The following is a 15,478-nucleotide window of genomic DNA, read 5'->3' as shown; positions in this document are numbered from 1 at the left end:
TGAACGGATAAGTCGACAGTCTCACTAGATATCTTAGGAGATGGTGGACGGACCGGGTCCATAGGAGACCCTACCGAGAACGTGGTCTCTCATATCGGACAGAGTATGGAGACTTAAAAATATTTTGTCGCTCATACCGGACGGGGTATGGGGACGGCCCTGGAATTAAGGTGAATGGTTCACGTGTAACGGGGACCCCTATAGATCCTCAAAGATACTAATAGGCTGATAAAAGAGGAAATTTGCTAGCTGATGATTGAAATACAAAAGTATGATATGTGTTATGTTACAGATTGTGCATAATCTTATAATGTTTATAATGTTATTATTTTCACAAGTTGTTTTCATGAATCTCACCGAGTTAAGTGGACAGTAAAATATTTTATTATTGATAAATGAATTTGTTATAAATTATGCTCAATTGGTCGTTTTTATTTTCTATCAATCTTTACTTCTGTGACAGTGAGATAGTGTGACATCTTTACTGGGGTAGTGTAGCTCATTCCTTACTTAACCATTTCAGATCATGAGAACTTGGTTCCCGAGCTCGTTCCATAGGAAGACAGCGAGTAGAAGCCTAAAGATTTATTAGCTTTCCTTATAGTATTCATTAATAGTATTTCCTTTAGTTAGTTTATCCTTTCATATATTTAATACGTTTTGATTATTGTATAAGGCATGTTAATCAAAATCTATTTTATTTCGCTTCCGCAATGAGAATAAATATATATATTTCCTTTTAATTTCCAAAACCGTTACATAAATGATTATCAATAAAGATCACGAAGTAAAGTGCACCACCAAATGACTTATCTTTCAAAAGACTACAAACATCTGAATACACCAACTCAAGCAAATCATCTTTCCTGGACGAAGAATGATGTTTGAAAAAAACCCTCTTTTGTTTCCCAGCCAAACAATGAGTACATCTGTCTAACTTTGCACCTTTTAATCCTGAAAGTAAATTCCTTTTAGCTAGACAATCAAGTGCCTTCTCACTAATATGACTTAGTCTCTTGTGCCATAATTATGAGGAACCATCACTTTCAACTGCATTAATAAGATCTATAGAGATTAAAGCTTGCAACCAACATAAGCTCAAAGCTTTTTTTCTTCTACTTACAACTAAAGAACCTTTACTAAGTTTACATTACCCATCATCAAAAGTGCTGCAATATCCATCATCATCAAGCTTACTGGTAGAGATCAAATGCAACCTAATGTCTGGAGCATGTTTAACATTCTTGAGCTCTAACTTTGTTTCATTTTGGGTCTCTAAACAAATAGTTCTAATGCCTATTACCTTTGACACTTCATCATTACTCATCTTCAAAACCCCAAAATTACCCAGAATATAAGATGTGAAGAATTCCTTCATTGATGTAACATGAAAGCATGCACCACTGTCAAGAACCCAAATAATATCATCGTAGGCTACATTGATCATATTCTCTTGATAAACTATAACTAAATCATCAACTGAAGTGGCAGTAGCAACACGATCAATATTGTTGTCATTTCCATTCTTTTCTTACTTCCCTTTGTCTGTTTTATTTTCTTTCTTCAACTTGTAACAATATTTCTTGATATGCTCTATTTAACCACAATGATGACATTTAAGGTTCTTGTATCTTGATTTTGATTTACTCCTGCTCTTGTCTCTATTCTGATCTTGACCCTTACTTTTACTTCTCCCCATGTTTTCAGTAGCCAAGATTTCTGACTGTGAACTAGACGTCCCCTGAGTTCTTCTCATCACTTCATTCAAAACACCATTCCTTGCATACTGCATGGTTACAACACCATCACGAGCAAAATTAGTTAAAGATACACGAAAGTTTTCCCATGAGTCAGAAAATTAGTCAACAACTAAAGTCCAATAACATTTTCATCAAATTTGACACTCATGTCAGACAGTTGATTAAAGATACCATAAAATTCATTTACATGATCAAGTATAGAACTACATTCTCTATATTGTAAGCGTATACCTTGTTTAAGCAAGAATAACTTATTGTTTACAGTCTTTGAAGCAATAAGGTTTCAAGATTTTCCTACAAAATTTTGGCATTTGTTTCATTAGCAATATGATTCAACACATGATCTTCTACCTATTGTCGAATAAAACCACATACTTGTAAATTCTCGAATTCCCAATCTTCATCGAATTTAAACTCTAATTTTTGAGAAGCAAACACAGGTAAATGCAATCTTTTCACAACAACAAGATCCTTCATTTTTCCTTTCCACTTGGAATTAATTTGTGTCATCTAAACAAACCATTTTACTCACATTCACCTCCATAATTCAAACAAGTAAAAGAAAATCCACAATCAACCAATAAGTTAGTGAACCAAGCTCTGATACCACTTATTGAGAAGCACTTGAATGAATATATGAGGAGCAAAAGCTAAGTAAAAATTTAGTCAAAATAAATATGATAAAATCTGCCCCACGATACTAAAAAAATAATCATAAAAAGACACCAAAATTTTTAACGTAAAAAACCCATTCAATGTGAAGGATAAAAACCACGAGATCTCTCTTGGTTCAAGTAAAGATTTGGGTTCCTTTTTATGTGAAAAAACCCAAATCTTTTTTGAGCCCACTTATTTTTAGCCCATTAAGGTTATTAGAATTTTTTTTTTAGTATACCACTTTAACACTAAGAAATAGAATAAAAATAAGTTTTCAGCCACCAAAAGATCGGAAAAAAAAAATTTTTGCTAAAAAAATTACATCCAACGTGTTTTGCATTTTTTTTCACGATCAGATGATTATCTTTACTTGGATCAATTGAAATTTAGTGGGTATTTAGAAGACTCGTTGTTATTCATTCTGAACAGTGGAGATCGATTTTGGATGATTAGATTTTCGGTACTTTCAGTTTGAAATTACTATTCACATTTTTCTTCCCTGTACCGACCAGTTTGACTTTCTCCAACGATCGAACGGTCATTTGTAGTCTGCTAAGGTTAAAATTTGCTGAGCATGTTTGGAATAAATTGTTCTTTAATATGAATAGTGAAAGTCAAATTTGGACTATCAGAATGCATCCATTTTGCATAAACAGTAACTATTACAGGCATGTAGGCAAGAGTTGTAATAGTGCCCTGATCCATAGAAATACGGGCGTGACAATAGGTTTGACTATCTGATTTGGGGGTTCTCTGATCAAAGGACAATCTATTGACTATGGGAATCTTCAGTGAATGGATAGTGAAAATTGCTTTAGTTTTCTCTTCATTTTCTTCGATCTTTTGCATTCGGATAAAAGACAACTTCCTCTTATTAAATTAACTGTAAAAAACTATATTGCTTTTTATACGTAATTTCACAAGGGGAAGTTGTTTTCTACCTGAGGGCAAAAGATTGAAGAAAATAAAGAAAAAACTAAAACAATTTTCGCTGTCCATATACTGAAAATATGCATAGTTAATAGACTATCCTCAAATCAAAGAACCCCGGAATCAAATAGTCAATTTTATTATGTTGGAGATTCAGTAAAAGATTGAATAAAGATGGAAAAAGATCACATGCTACTAAGAACTTAAATTAACAAGAGTAAAATCAGTCAGACAGTCAAACCTTCTCTAATGCAGGACGAGCAACTTCTCTTTCCTCTTAACTTCTTTTTCCGTTCAGTTTGTCTGGCCCTAATTCATGAAGAGACCTCTGTGGCTCTCATTTCAGTTTTATTCCCAGCTTCATAATATAATAGCGTAATAAAACAATCAATAGTTAGTTAAAATGTGATTGCTAACAAGGATTAACCAAACATTCTATTCTTTTAAAAAAAACAAAAAACAAAAGACCAAATACATTCTTGCATGCAAATTATTATGTAAATTACCTATTTTCAATGGCCTCGTTTGACCTTTTTCTTTCTCCTTTTGAATCTTTATATCAACTTTATTCTCCTGTAGAGCATTAATTAATTTTTTTTTTGAAACTATAGGGCATTAAGTAATTAAAATTTCATTCTTTCTATTTTCTACTTCTTCAATTCATTTTATGTAGCCTTACCAGTGAGGCAACTTCTAGAGTTCTGATTTCAGTTTTACTCTCAGTCTCATCTATATACTAACCAAAAGTAGAAAAGTCAATAGTTGAGACATATAGTTGCCAAATGTATTATTGCTTACAAAATATCATGATAGAAATTGTGACACTAAACAATTGATAGTATTTAAGCATTTGAATTACCTTTTTTCCAGTGCCTACTTTTAAGTTTTTCTTTCTCCTGTTGAATTTTTACATGATCAATTTTTTTTGGTACCTACATCGGAATATTGCAGCATTAAGCAACTTTATGACAGATAACAATTGATAAAAATTTTGACACTAAACAGTATTAAAGATTGTTCAATCATAGACAAACTTAGAGCATATCATTAAAGAAAGCTCCAAAACAAATTGCTGTTTGCACCATTATCCCAAAGACCAGTAAACAAGAAAATAACAGAATGAATAACAATGTCAAATTCTTACTGTTCCAGCAGTTGATTTGGACCACAAAAATGTATTATGCTTTAAGTGTGATAACCCAAAATCACAAACCTATATCATTTAGCACTGCATCAAAAGATATATCAACAAAATATGAATGCATAAACATGTAACAGATCATGCTCAAAGGCAAATGTGACAATCTAACTGTCCTTCAAAACCAAGAAGAGAAAACACAAGGAAATGTAAAGCTTGAGACCTCCTTCTCTTCCTCCCATATGATTTTTTCATGTTCAAATTTGACTAGACTCCAGTATCATTATTTTACAAGTTTCCTTTTTCTATACTTTGCCAGGCAATTAGCAGGTTTTGAGTTTAAGTTGGAATTCAAGCATTATGCTTCTAAACATCCAAGTACTGGTTCTATGATCAAAGCAACCATAAAATGATAATTAACTTAAGTTAAATAACCAAAACATACATATATCAATATCTGTTTTTAGGATCATTTAGCACTAGTAGTTTCAGCATAATGTTAGAAACACAAAAGGCTTGTCTACCCCATAACAAATCCCTTCTGACATGGAAGGCAAGAATAAGGCGTATACTTGCATTATCCAAGTAACTAGATCCAAACAAAGGTTCATCTAGGCCAATAGAATATTCTGGCTCACACACAGGGCTGGATAGAAGACTAACTTTGACTCTAAAAATATGAGAAGAAAGACAAGAGAAAACTTAAAAAATAATCGAAAGCTAAAAAAATGAAAATGGAAGCGTATATACCTTGACAGTCCAGTTTTTATCAACTAAAAGGTTAGGTGATTTCAGATCCCGGTGAACAATTGTCGGTATGCTGGTGTGCAGGCAGTTCATACCTCTTGCCTGGAAAAAAGCCAAAAATTTTGCATATGATATAGAATTTATGGCCACAAAGAAACAATGTTTGCATGATCAATCCCATACCACATCGAGAGCCATTTTTATTCTACGCTTTTCATCAATCTGGCAGTGAGCACAATGAAGAATCCTATAAAGACTTCTACTGGAAAACAAAAATGTCATTCACACAATTTAAAACATTAGCAACTTTTAGCATTTCATATTGGACCAATGATGCACAATTAATTGAATGGATCAAATAATACCTTGGCAGAAACTCAGAAATAATAGAAAGATTTGGAGGACGAGTAACAGCACCCATAAATAGAAAAACATTTGGATGGTGCAGCCTATGCATTATCCACACCTTACATGACAAGAGTGTGGCAAAAGATGGATCTGCCGAGGATCACATGCATACAAATGATGAATTCATCAGGATTGCAAGGAAGACGCTACTGAAAGATAAAAACAAAGGAAAACGCAGATGGAGCAAGTACAAGGAAAAACAGATATAGTTTCAAATGGTTCATAACTTCTTCAAATAAACCAGAACAATCTTCTCAATTTTACAGACCTTTTTACCCACCAACCCAGTAGTGTCCTTTCTGGGTATATCTGTAAGAATAGGTTACAAGCACTTTGATTGCCAGAAATTCTTTTCTATGCATTCTTAGTTCTATACTTCTTCCGTCCTTTCCAATACGTCTTTACTTTACTACTATAGATTTTTTTTTTTCACAATACAAAAAATATTAATAGAAAGAAAAATAACAATCTGAGGGATAACCATCCTCCAAAAGAAATAGAAACAAACAAAAAGCTACACTAATACAAAATAGGACACCAATCTTTTCTAGCACAGGTAAAAAAATCCTTCGGAATAAACAAAGCTTTAGCCATAGAAAAAGTAAAAAACGCCGTTATCTCCCAAGCACCATCACACAGTTTAGATCTTTTCTTAAATAACATTTCTTTCTAACCAAAACACCCAAAACTCAGCAAAAAATAGGCCATCTTCTAAGCATCTAATGACCCTTCATCCTCAAAACCATATCAATCAGTGGAGAAGAAAATCTCCAAGTCAGTAGAAGACACTTAAGAAACACCAAAAAGAAAATAAACTGGTCTTAGTACGGCAAGTTATCCCAAAATAAAGAAACAAATAACTATTGTATACCGAGCTGGAGACCTAAAGCTAGTGGGTAATGTTAATCATTTTACAACTGCAGCCCTAAAGGAGGAGAAAAGGAAATATGCCTTTAGTGTGGCTACAGTAAGAAACTAAGAAAACAATTTGCATTGGCAGGGAATCATAGATCAATCACCAAACACAAGCTAATATAAACATATCAAACAGAAGGAAGATAAAAAGATGAGGGCTAAATTGGATGAGAATAAGAAATAAATGAAGCTTCCAGCGAACAATCAAGTTCAAGCACAAATGGGGTGTATAAAACTAACTGTGCCATTCCAATCAGCCTGCTAGACCTCCCCATATGAACCAATTGAGAAGACAACATAAATATCTAAAGATCAGAGGATTTCAAGAAAATTTCAGCATATTGCACTGCTAAATGCAAATATCACAATCGACTAAGTAAATGTCAAGCTGGAAGAAAGATAACACATTCTGACTCTTGCATGAATAAATAAATAAAAGAACGACTTAACCATGTTAAAAACTAATTCACAGACAAAGATCAGCTAGACCATTACCTAGTCCAATTCTTTCACCAAGAACCAGGTCTTTCCATGGAATTTCACTTTCACCTACATCTACATCGTCAAAGATTCGAGTATCAACGCTGCCTGTGCTATAATCAATTGATGAGCTGGTACTTTCTGGATCCTTCAATTTCAGACCAGTTCCCATAAAACTATCATGGAGGGACTTTTGTTAATCATGAAAACTGACTTCACCGTTTTCATGTTCTTTACTGTGTTTATTGCTTTATTTTGCAAATCTTGCCCATCCTTTGGATTTTCTTTCTTAAACTTAGCGCTTGCATCCTCAGTCAAATGTATGTCGTTGGAGTTATTTGTACTAGAAGCCAAAAGTGTACCAACAGCGCTAAGGGACTTCTTGGCATAATTATCCTTGCAGGAGGGATTTGAATTGCCAGATGTCTCGAAACCATGTTGATAGACCTCTTCATATGGAATGATCTTTCTGGAAGCTAATGGCAAGAGATCATTTTTGTTATTAGGTTCACAATTCAGTATTGGAAAGAGACCCTCCATATAGTTAGATTCCTTCCTTTTAGGCACCTCATCACAAGTGTAATTCTTCCACATCATTGGTACAGGAGGTTGACCAGAAACAAGGTTATCTATCTGCATTTGAAACTCATTTGAAACTTATTACCAGTTATGTGATCAGCCAAAACAAATAGAAGCAAAACTGGAGCATGATCATGATAGCAGTAAGATAAGATATAAAGGAAACAATATAAATGTTTATACTTAAGTATATATAGCAAACGAGTGTGTTCAAAGCAAAGTGACATTTGCTAGAGGGATTACATGATCCATGCTGAAGTTATGATTTAATGATTTACGTACTATATAGACATATGAATAAATATTCAAATAATTACCCATGAAACCCCCAATATTAATAAGGAAAATCTTTCAACCGCGAAACACGATATAAAGAAGGAAACTATCAACTGTGGAACCATGCAATTACCTTATGTGAAGTCCATTCACTCCGACTCCTTACATGCTACATCCCGATGTCCTTGTTTTACACAAGTTTTTCCAGAATTTTAGATAAACAGAACATTTCTTCTAGTCCTCTTCTTTTCCATCAACAAAAGATGAAGCATATTTAAAACAGTAAGTTGCCCTAACAGACATCTAACTAGTAATCATACAATACCAAGGAATACCCCATGTTCATGTTCTTTCACTGTGATTCAGTACAATCCGGACCAAAAGAACAGTTCAGCAGACAACTGAGCGGAAAGACACTATAATAGCTCAAGCGAGCATATCCCCAAAGCAATAGTAAGTTGCCCCAACCAACAATCGACCGTCATCCACAAGTGTAACAAGTAAATAACCCTAATTCAATTCTAAAACCATGAAATTCATCTCCCAAATAATGCTCCACTAACAAAATTTGGTTCCTTAAAAAGAAAGAAATGGAGAAGAGAAAAGCTCGCCCAATACTGCCTCGGTAAGGCCTCTGCAGCTGCCTCCTTATTCCTTCCAGGATCCATCCAATGATGGCTCCCCAAGCTCAATAGCGTCGCTGCCCGGATCTGATCGTTCTCCGGATCCTCCCTAACATCCGACGATGCATTGATATGAAATTGCACCTGGAACTCTTCCTCCGACGATATGAAATCTCCACCGTTCGCCGCAGCAGTCGGCATTATCGTCGGAGAGCCACTTCCTCTTCCTGCCGCCACTGTCGTCCTCCCCGGAGACGATGATGGTGGACTCGCCGAAGTGCTGCCGGAGCCTGCACGTTGGTTACCGGAACCACACAAAGGAGAAGGTGGTGTCTCATTTGTCCGATTATGGTCGTATACTGCTTCCTATGTGTAGCTTCTTGAAAATATGCTTCATTTTCTCCGATCATTCGGGTTCTCAATTTTCTTCCACTTTCCCTCTCATTCTCCCTCTTCTCCCTCACTTTCTTCTACATTCTCTCTCTCTCTCTCTGGTTCTCAGTTCGGTTTCCAAGAGAAAAAGTGAGGGGAGCGAAAAAGTGGGGAGCGAAAAAGTGAAGGCAAAGTGTGAGGAGGGAAAAAGTGTGAAGCAGCCAGCATGGCGGTCGTGAAGTTGGGCTAAATTACGAAAATGACACGAGAGATTGGCCTACTTGGCGTGGACAATAAGCAGGTAACAGCACCAATCAGGCATCGACACGTGGTTGGTGGCAAAAGCGAAGGTTCAAGTGGCATAGTAATTTATATTTTTCAAGGTCCTGTTTGGTTAAATGCTTTAAAATTATTTGATTACAATTTAATTATAATTACATTAATCATATTTTTTACTTGAATAGTTAATTTTTTTATACGAAATTGTAAGTTATATATTTCGAAAATATTTTTAAAAAAAATTACAGCATAATTGATTTATATATATATATATTACTTTATTAATAAGATATATAAATATTTATCAGAAAAATTAAATGCCTTATTGCAACACTTTTATTTAATATATTTAAAAGATTTCCTACACTAAATCTTTGCAAATAACACATAAAATGATCATCATGGTTTACTCACACAAAATCCTCACTCATATATGTATATATATATATATATATATATACACACACACACAAACGCATCATACACATTTACACACACATGAGTGGACTCCCGTACATCTTCGTTCATCTTGTTTCCTTTACTCCATGTATCCCACTCTTCAACTCTATCTTAAATTTAAACAATAAAATTTGTGACTAAATTAAATATTCTTTTTTAAGGATAAAACAAAACTCGAACATTATTAACCATTGAAAACGTGCAATAATTATAATCTTTACCCACATCTTCTAATTATTCTATACTCATTCTATCTTTACCCAAGCACCAGAACTCGGTACAGAAGCATGTACTACAAATATCAAATAATAACCTGGTGGTGCAATCTCTGCAGATGACGGTCCAACTGCTGTCACATTAAACCAATCTCGTCTTCCACCTCGGTTATCATGAGTAATTTTTATAATCTTCAACACTATCATTCTCTGCTTCATTGAAAATGAGTGAGTCACAAACGGTGGTGCGAAAATTTGCACCATTAAAACATCGGACGTCAAGTACTGCTTCACAAAAAAGCTTAAATAGAATAAACCCCCATGCGTTAACACCTCATCAACTTTTAAAATCACTGGCCGAAAAAGACGATATGTCGTTGATAAATATGGTGGAGAATAAGCTTCTAAGCTCAAATCAGTTGGGAAGTCGACATTGGTGAAGTTATAGTAAATATGTGCGTTACTTCCTCCGATTAATAAACGTCCATCTGGTAAAAGAATAGCTGTTGAATGATACATTCTTGGTTTTGAAGATGGTGACATGATGAAGAATCGATCTTCAGATGGACGGTATATGATGGGTCTAGTGATTGGGACTCGACCATTTTCAAAACCAGCAACACCGAGCTCAGCACCGTTTATTATGATAATGTCACCAGTTGGAAGGAGAAGCATGTCACCCATGACTCGTGGGATAGGCATTTCTACCATTACCCAATTAGGGTTTGTTTCTGTTTTACTGATTACCTTTAAACGACCACATGAAGAAGATGCACGCAGGTAGGTTTTATGTCTAAAGGCTTGCAAAAATGAGTTTCTTGGTGCACCGCCACATATCATGATCTCAGCTTCAATAATAACAGAGGTGGTAGTAGTAGTAGGGTCATCAAGTAATGGAAGTAATACGGACGATCCTGTGCTAGGGTAGTTTCGTGGGTCTCTGTTAGGAATTTGAGGAAATTCTTTGAGTATTCGATTGTTTCGATAATCGAACAAGATGGACCTGGTGTTAGCAAAAATAAAAAGATTCCCATCTGGTAAAAGATGTAAAAATGGGTATAAATTGTTTTCTTGATCCCCGTCTCTAGTTTCCAATAAAAAATTTAACCTAAATGCACCTTGAAATGATGGAAAAGATGATCCTACTCTTAAACTTCGTGGGTAAAACTCGTAAGAGAACTCTTGTCTTCCACCAACAATAAAAACCCGACCGTCAGGTAAAATCTGACTTGTGGCATACCATCTTCGTTGGGATAAATAATTGGGGAATTCAATCCAATTACAAGAATCATTTTTACATGGAGCAAATGTTCGAATTGTACGACTACCATCATTGTAACCACCTATTTGGATGAGAGTACCATCCGAAAGGACAGAACCGGACGAGCACCAAGTGTCAGTCTGAACTTGCAGAGCACGATAAGTGTTGGTAAATACATCATAGAGGATAGAGTGAGCGGTACAATCGAATTGGAGAGCAATATCAGTGGGGTTAAATCGACATTGACCAATTGGGAGAGAGAGATTAGATAGGCCAAAATCGGTTCGATCAAATATGATAACTTTATTATCATAGAAAAGTTGCATATGCATTGCAGATATACCAATACTTTCGTGCAAAAGTTGCCATTGGTCATCAACACGATCTTGGGAGTTGACGAGGAATAGAAAATCCAAAATAAGAAACAAAAATGAGAAGATTTTGAGGAACTTGATGACGATGATCATGTTAATAATTGAAGATTCAATTATTTTGATTGAGAAATGGAGAGATATTTAGAAGATCAAAGTTGGGGGAGGGTTATTTGGTTAACAAGAAGATGAAGAGTTGGTGTAACATGAGGTTGATCATGTTAAAATTAGTAAATATAAGTAAACCGCACCTAGAAATGGTGTATGAGGTGAGGTGTATGTGATCATAAGCTCAAGAACTATGAATTTATGATACTAAAAGCATGTTCACTTTGTAGTTCAACTTTGTAGCATGTATGTATACATACATACATACATATATATATATATAGTCATTTATTCAGTATTTTTTTAGATTTTTTTTACTCAAGTTGTATTTTATTATTTAAAAATTATTATTCAATTAATTAATAATTTTGGATCAAATTTTAAATTTTTATTTACTAATTTATATATATCTTTGTATTTTTATAATAGTTTTTTCTTTTACAATTCATTTATTTTATTTTTAAAAAAATAAAAGAAAAAGCTAATTAATTACAAAGAAACTAATTAGAAATACATATTAACCATAGAAGACCAAGTCAGCGGGCAGGTGGGAGCCACAAAGTCGCTTATCCCCAGCGTCTCTCCGGACAATGAAACCAGCGGACGTGCCTAGTTCTTGCATGGCCCATGCATTCACGTATAAAACTAAATTCCCTCAAAATCCAAAACAAAATTATTTTAATTAAAGCAAGAAATTAATCGGAAGAGAATCATGAGCCAGAAACAGCCGGAAAAGCCAGAAGATCAGCCCGCTAAATTAGCCCACGGCGACTTGTTCTCCATCGAATGCAAGATACCGGAGCAAAAGCAAGCGGCAAACTCGACTTCGGCTGACGCTGGAGCGTTGATGCAGGCGGCGGAGGCCGCTGCCGGCATTTTCAGGTACTCTCCTAAAGGTGCTGCCTCGAAGATACAATCAATTGCATCAGCTCATAATGATTTTCTTCTGGGACGGCGAACAGTCAGTACTGAGGCAATCGATGGAGATCATCAGGTTGGTTCCATAGTTTACTTCATGTTGGAAATAAGCTGAAGACAATAAGTATTTTTTTATGCAAATTTTTAACTGACATATTGAGAAGAAAAAATATAAAATTTGTATTCATTTCAAACGAGATGCTAGTACACAATAATACAAGATTTATATATAAGCAGTGAAAATCGTCTGTTAATTTTTTCATTCGTAATCATTTATTTATTCTATTTAATTGGTATTTAATTTACCATTATTTAAGGGAATTGCTGCATTATATGGAAGAAGAGGATCTTCGAATCCCACAATTGAATCGAGTGGATCTGAGGGATTCATCACCATTGGTGAAGCCCTTGAGGCTACTGTTTTAACAGCTGGACAGAAGCCGGTCGAGTGGAGCGATGCAGCCGCCATCCAGGCCGCAGAGGTCAGGGCCACCGGTCGCACTGCCATCATGCCCGGAGGTGTCGCAGCCAACGCCCAGTCGGCTGCTACACTCAATGCAAGATTAACTAGAGATGAAGACAAGAAGAAACTGGCTGATGTTCTCACGGTAACTTTAATTCCTTGCTAATTTTATGGAACTAATGAAAATTTATTTATTTTATTTAGAAAAACTCCACCAATATATATATTATATGTATATTAACTTACTCAATAATTAATATGTATATATATTGTTTTGTGGCAGGGAGCAACTGCGAAATTACCAGCGGATAGGCCAGCAACGAGAAAAGATGCAGAGGGGGTGACAGGGGCGGAGATGAGGAACGATCCCAACTTGACTACACACCCAGCAGGAGTATCCGCCGCAGTAGCTGCAGCTGCCAGGATTAATCAGAGTAAATAAATAAATAAATAATTAATTAAATTATGGCAAACTTATATTTAAACACAATTATCACCTCTAATACCAACCTCCTTCATGTATTTATTAATTATTACATATATACACATGTATATGTATGTAATGTATGTATATATATGTATGTATTTTATGTATGATATCCGGCATATGAATGTGTAATGTATGTATATATACACATGTATGTTTGTATAGTATAGAAGGGATCTTAACATTATAAAAATCGAGAAAAGAATAAAAATAAAATTATTCTAAGAAATTCTTTTTTATTTTTACTTATTCTTATATATTTAATATTATTTATTATTAACGAGAAAATTATTTTATTATCTTTATTTTCGATGGCCTATGAACGAGGAAGTGTGAAAATTATCACTCTTTTTATTTATAATATTATAATTAAATTTATATCGAATTATCAACATTCCGTTAAACTAAATAATTTTATTATCTTTTTTTTTTATCGAATACGAACATATTTACATATAAAATAAGTTGTAATTTGATTCAATCTTCTAACATTATTATTAACTAAACGAAAAAAAAGGTCAATAACCATGTAGAAAGCACCACATATCAATAAGAGTCTCATGAAGTATGAAACAATTGCTCTTTCCTCGACATATTCTTCTTTTCGTCTTTGAATCCAATAACCATTTCAAACCCTCGTTGAACGTACATGTTATTGTCAAAACCAATAGTTTTTTATCTAACTCAATCTTTTCAAATCAGCAAACCCGTAATCATATTTATCATCTTTACTTGTAGGTATTATAGTTCGTTTCATCATCTCTTGTCTCTTTTTGTGAAGATATTTGATTAGATCATGAGACTCGGATTTACTTATAAGTTGCGTACATGATTTCTTCATTAACAAGTTTGGGCGTGACAGATGACAAGAAGAAGAAGAAGAAACCTTATACTCGTTCAACTTGACATTTGTAGCAACCAATTTAGGGCACTTTAGACTTAGAAGTAAAATTCAAAACTAATTTAAATTTTGATTTTAAAAATATTTTTATTTGTGGTTAGATTTGAAATAATATATTTATTAAATTCAATTTTAATGTTATTTTATATATTTAAATATTTCAGAAATATTTAAAAGATATTTCAAATTTTTATGATTTTAAATATCCTCCATTTAAAGATAATTTTAAACTTACCATAAAAATAATATCTTAGGATACCATTTTTATAGAAAAATAATCTTATATCATGATATAAATGCACAAATATACACACACATATATATATATATATATATGCATGCTCATAATTTTTATAGACAAAAATATAAATATAAAAAGAAAAGATTAAATAATTAACAATGAAAAGATAAAAATACTCGGATTCTCATTTGTAAGAGAACCATATATGCTCTTAAGATATATATATATATATCTATATATATATGTATGAGTGTATATATATAACTCAATTAATTATATATCTCCAATATATAATTACTGAACATCCCTGTGTGCTTTAACCAAAATGTTTTTTTTTTCAAATGATAAAAATTCTTAATGGTTACAATTATATTTTAAAAATATTTTTCGTTATAATTAATTTAATTATTAAGTTTATAAAATTATTTTAGTTTATAATTCTATTATAAATTAAAAAATATTGTTTTTGTAATTTAATTTTTAATTTTTTAAAAATATTCAGTTTTATTTTATTTTAATAAAAATTAAAATAATTAAATCATATTTAAATACTCTGAAAAATAATTTTAAAAATAACTTTAACTAATTAGTTAAATTCATAAATTAATAACAATATTTTTTCTCTCTTTTTTATATTTTCCATCTCTGATAAATTTTTTCTCTTAATGAAAAAAATCTCACATGGTTTTTTCACTTGAAATTTTTATTTACTATATATATATATATTATAAAAAATTGAGACTGTTTAATTGCATTTAAATAACTTAACATAAGCAAGACAAAAAATAAAACAAAAAAGTAAAAAATATCAACTACTGTATGAGTTTAGATGAAAAATATTCATCTAATATCACCATATTTTATATTAAAATATTATCAATCGAATTTGT

At 33.2% G+C, this 15,478-nt stretch overlaps 1 protein-coding gene and 2 pseudogenes across 2 annotated transcripts; 1 reads left to right on the top strand and 2 right to left on the bottom strand.

Annotated features, from left to right (window-relative positions):
- Positions 1–1,355: 1,355 nt before the first annotated feature.
- LOC110809695 (serine/threonine-protein kinase EDR1-like) lies at positions 1,356–8,714 on the bottom strand (annotated as a pseudogene). Its single transcript, XR_015821799.1, has 11 exons — positions 8,450–8,714; positions 7,051–7,691; positions 5,598–5,730; positions 5,416–5,494; positions 5,236–5,334; positions 4,492–4,560; positions 4,207–4,279; positions 4,027–4,076; positions 3,854–3,920; positions 3,589–3,705; positions 1,356–1,786 (listed from the first exon to the last, which is right to left on the bottom strand). The product of XR_015821799.1 is annotated as a serine/threonine-protein kinase EDR1-like (transcript).
- Positions 8,199–11,649, bottom strand: LOC110809653 (aldehyde oxidase GLOX pseudogene; annotated as a pseudogene).
- A 576-nt stretch (positions 11,650–12,225) lies between these two features.
- On the top strand, positions 12,226–13,661 carry LOC110825224 (Seed maturation protein). Its single transcript, XM_088222589.1, has 3 exons — positions 12,226–12,572; positions 12,814–13,104; positions 13,243–13,661. Exons 1-3 carry the CDS (start codon positions 12,291–12,293, stop codon positions 13,399–13,401), a joined length of 732 nt encoding a protein of 243 aa, XP_088078715.1. The 5' UTR covers positions 12,226–12,290; the 3' UTR covers positions 13,402–13,661.
- The last annotated feature ends 1,817 nt before the right edge of the window (positions 13,662–15,478 follow it).

This window comes from Carica papaya, chromosome 6 (genome assembly GCF_054855325.1).
Source record: "Carica papaya isolate Zhongbai chromosome 6, ASM5485532v1, whole genome shotgun sequence".
In the NCBI taxonomy this organism is placed as follows: Eukaryota; Viridiplantae; Streptophyta; class Magnoliopsida; order Brassicales; family Caricaceae; genus Carica; species Carica papaya.
The sequence above is the reverse complement of the archived record's forward strand: the minus strand, read 5'-3'. Positions and strand labels throughout refer to the sequence as shown.

What these genes read in the sequence shown, in the direction of transcription:
- LOC110825224 (XM_088222589.1), top strand. Translation starts at nt 12,291, where the DNA reads ATGAGCCAGAAACAGCCGGAAAAGCCAGAAGATCAGCCCGCTAAATTA. An exon ending in CAATCGATGGAGATCATCAG is followed by an intron (nt 12,573 to 12,813) that starts GTTGGTTCCATA and finishes CCATTATTTAAG; the next exon opens with GGAATTGCTGCATTATATGG. An exon ending in AACTGGCTGATGTTCTCACG is followed by an intron (nt 13,105 to 13,242) that starts GTAACTTTAATT and finishes GTTTTGTGGCAG; the next exon opens with GGAGCAACTGCGAAATTACC.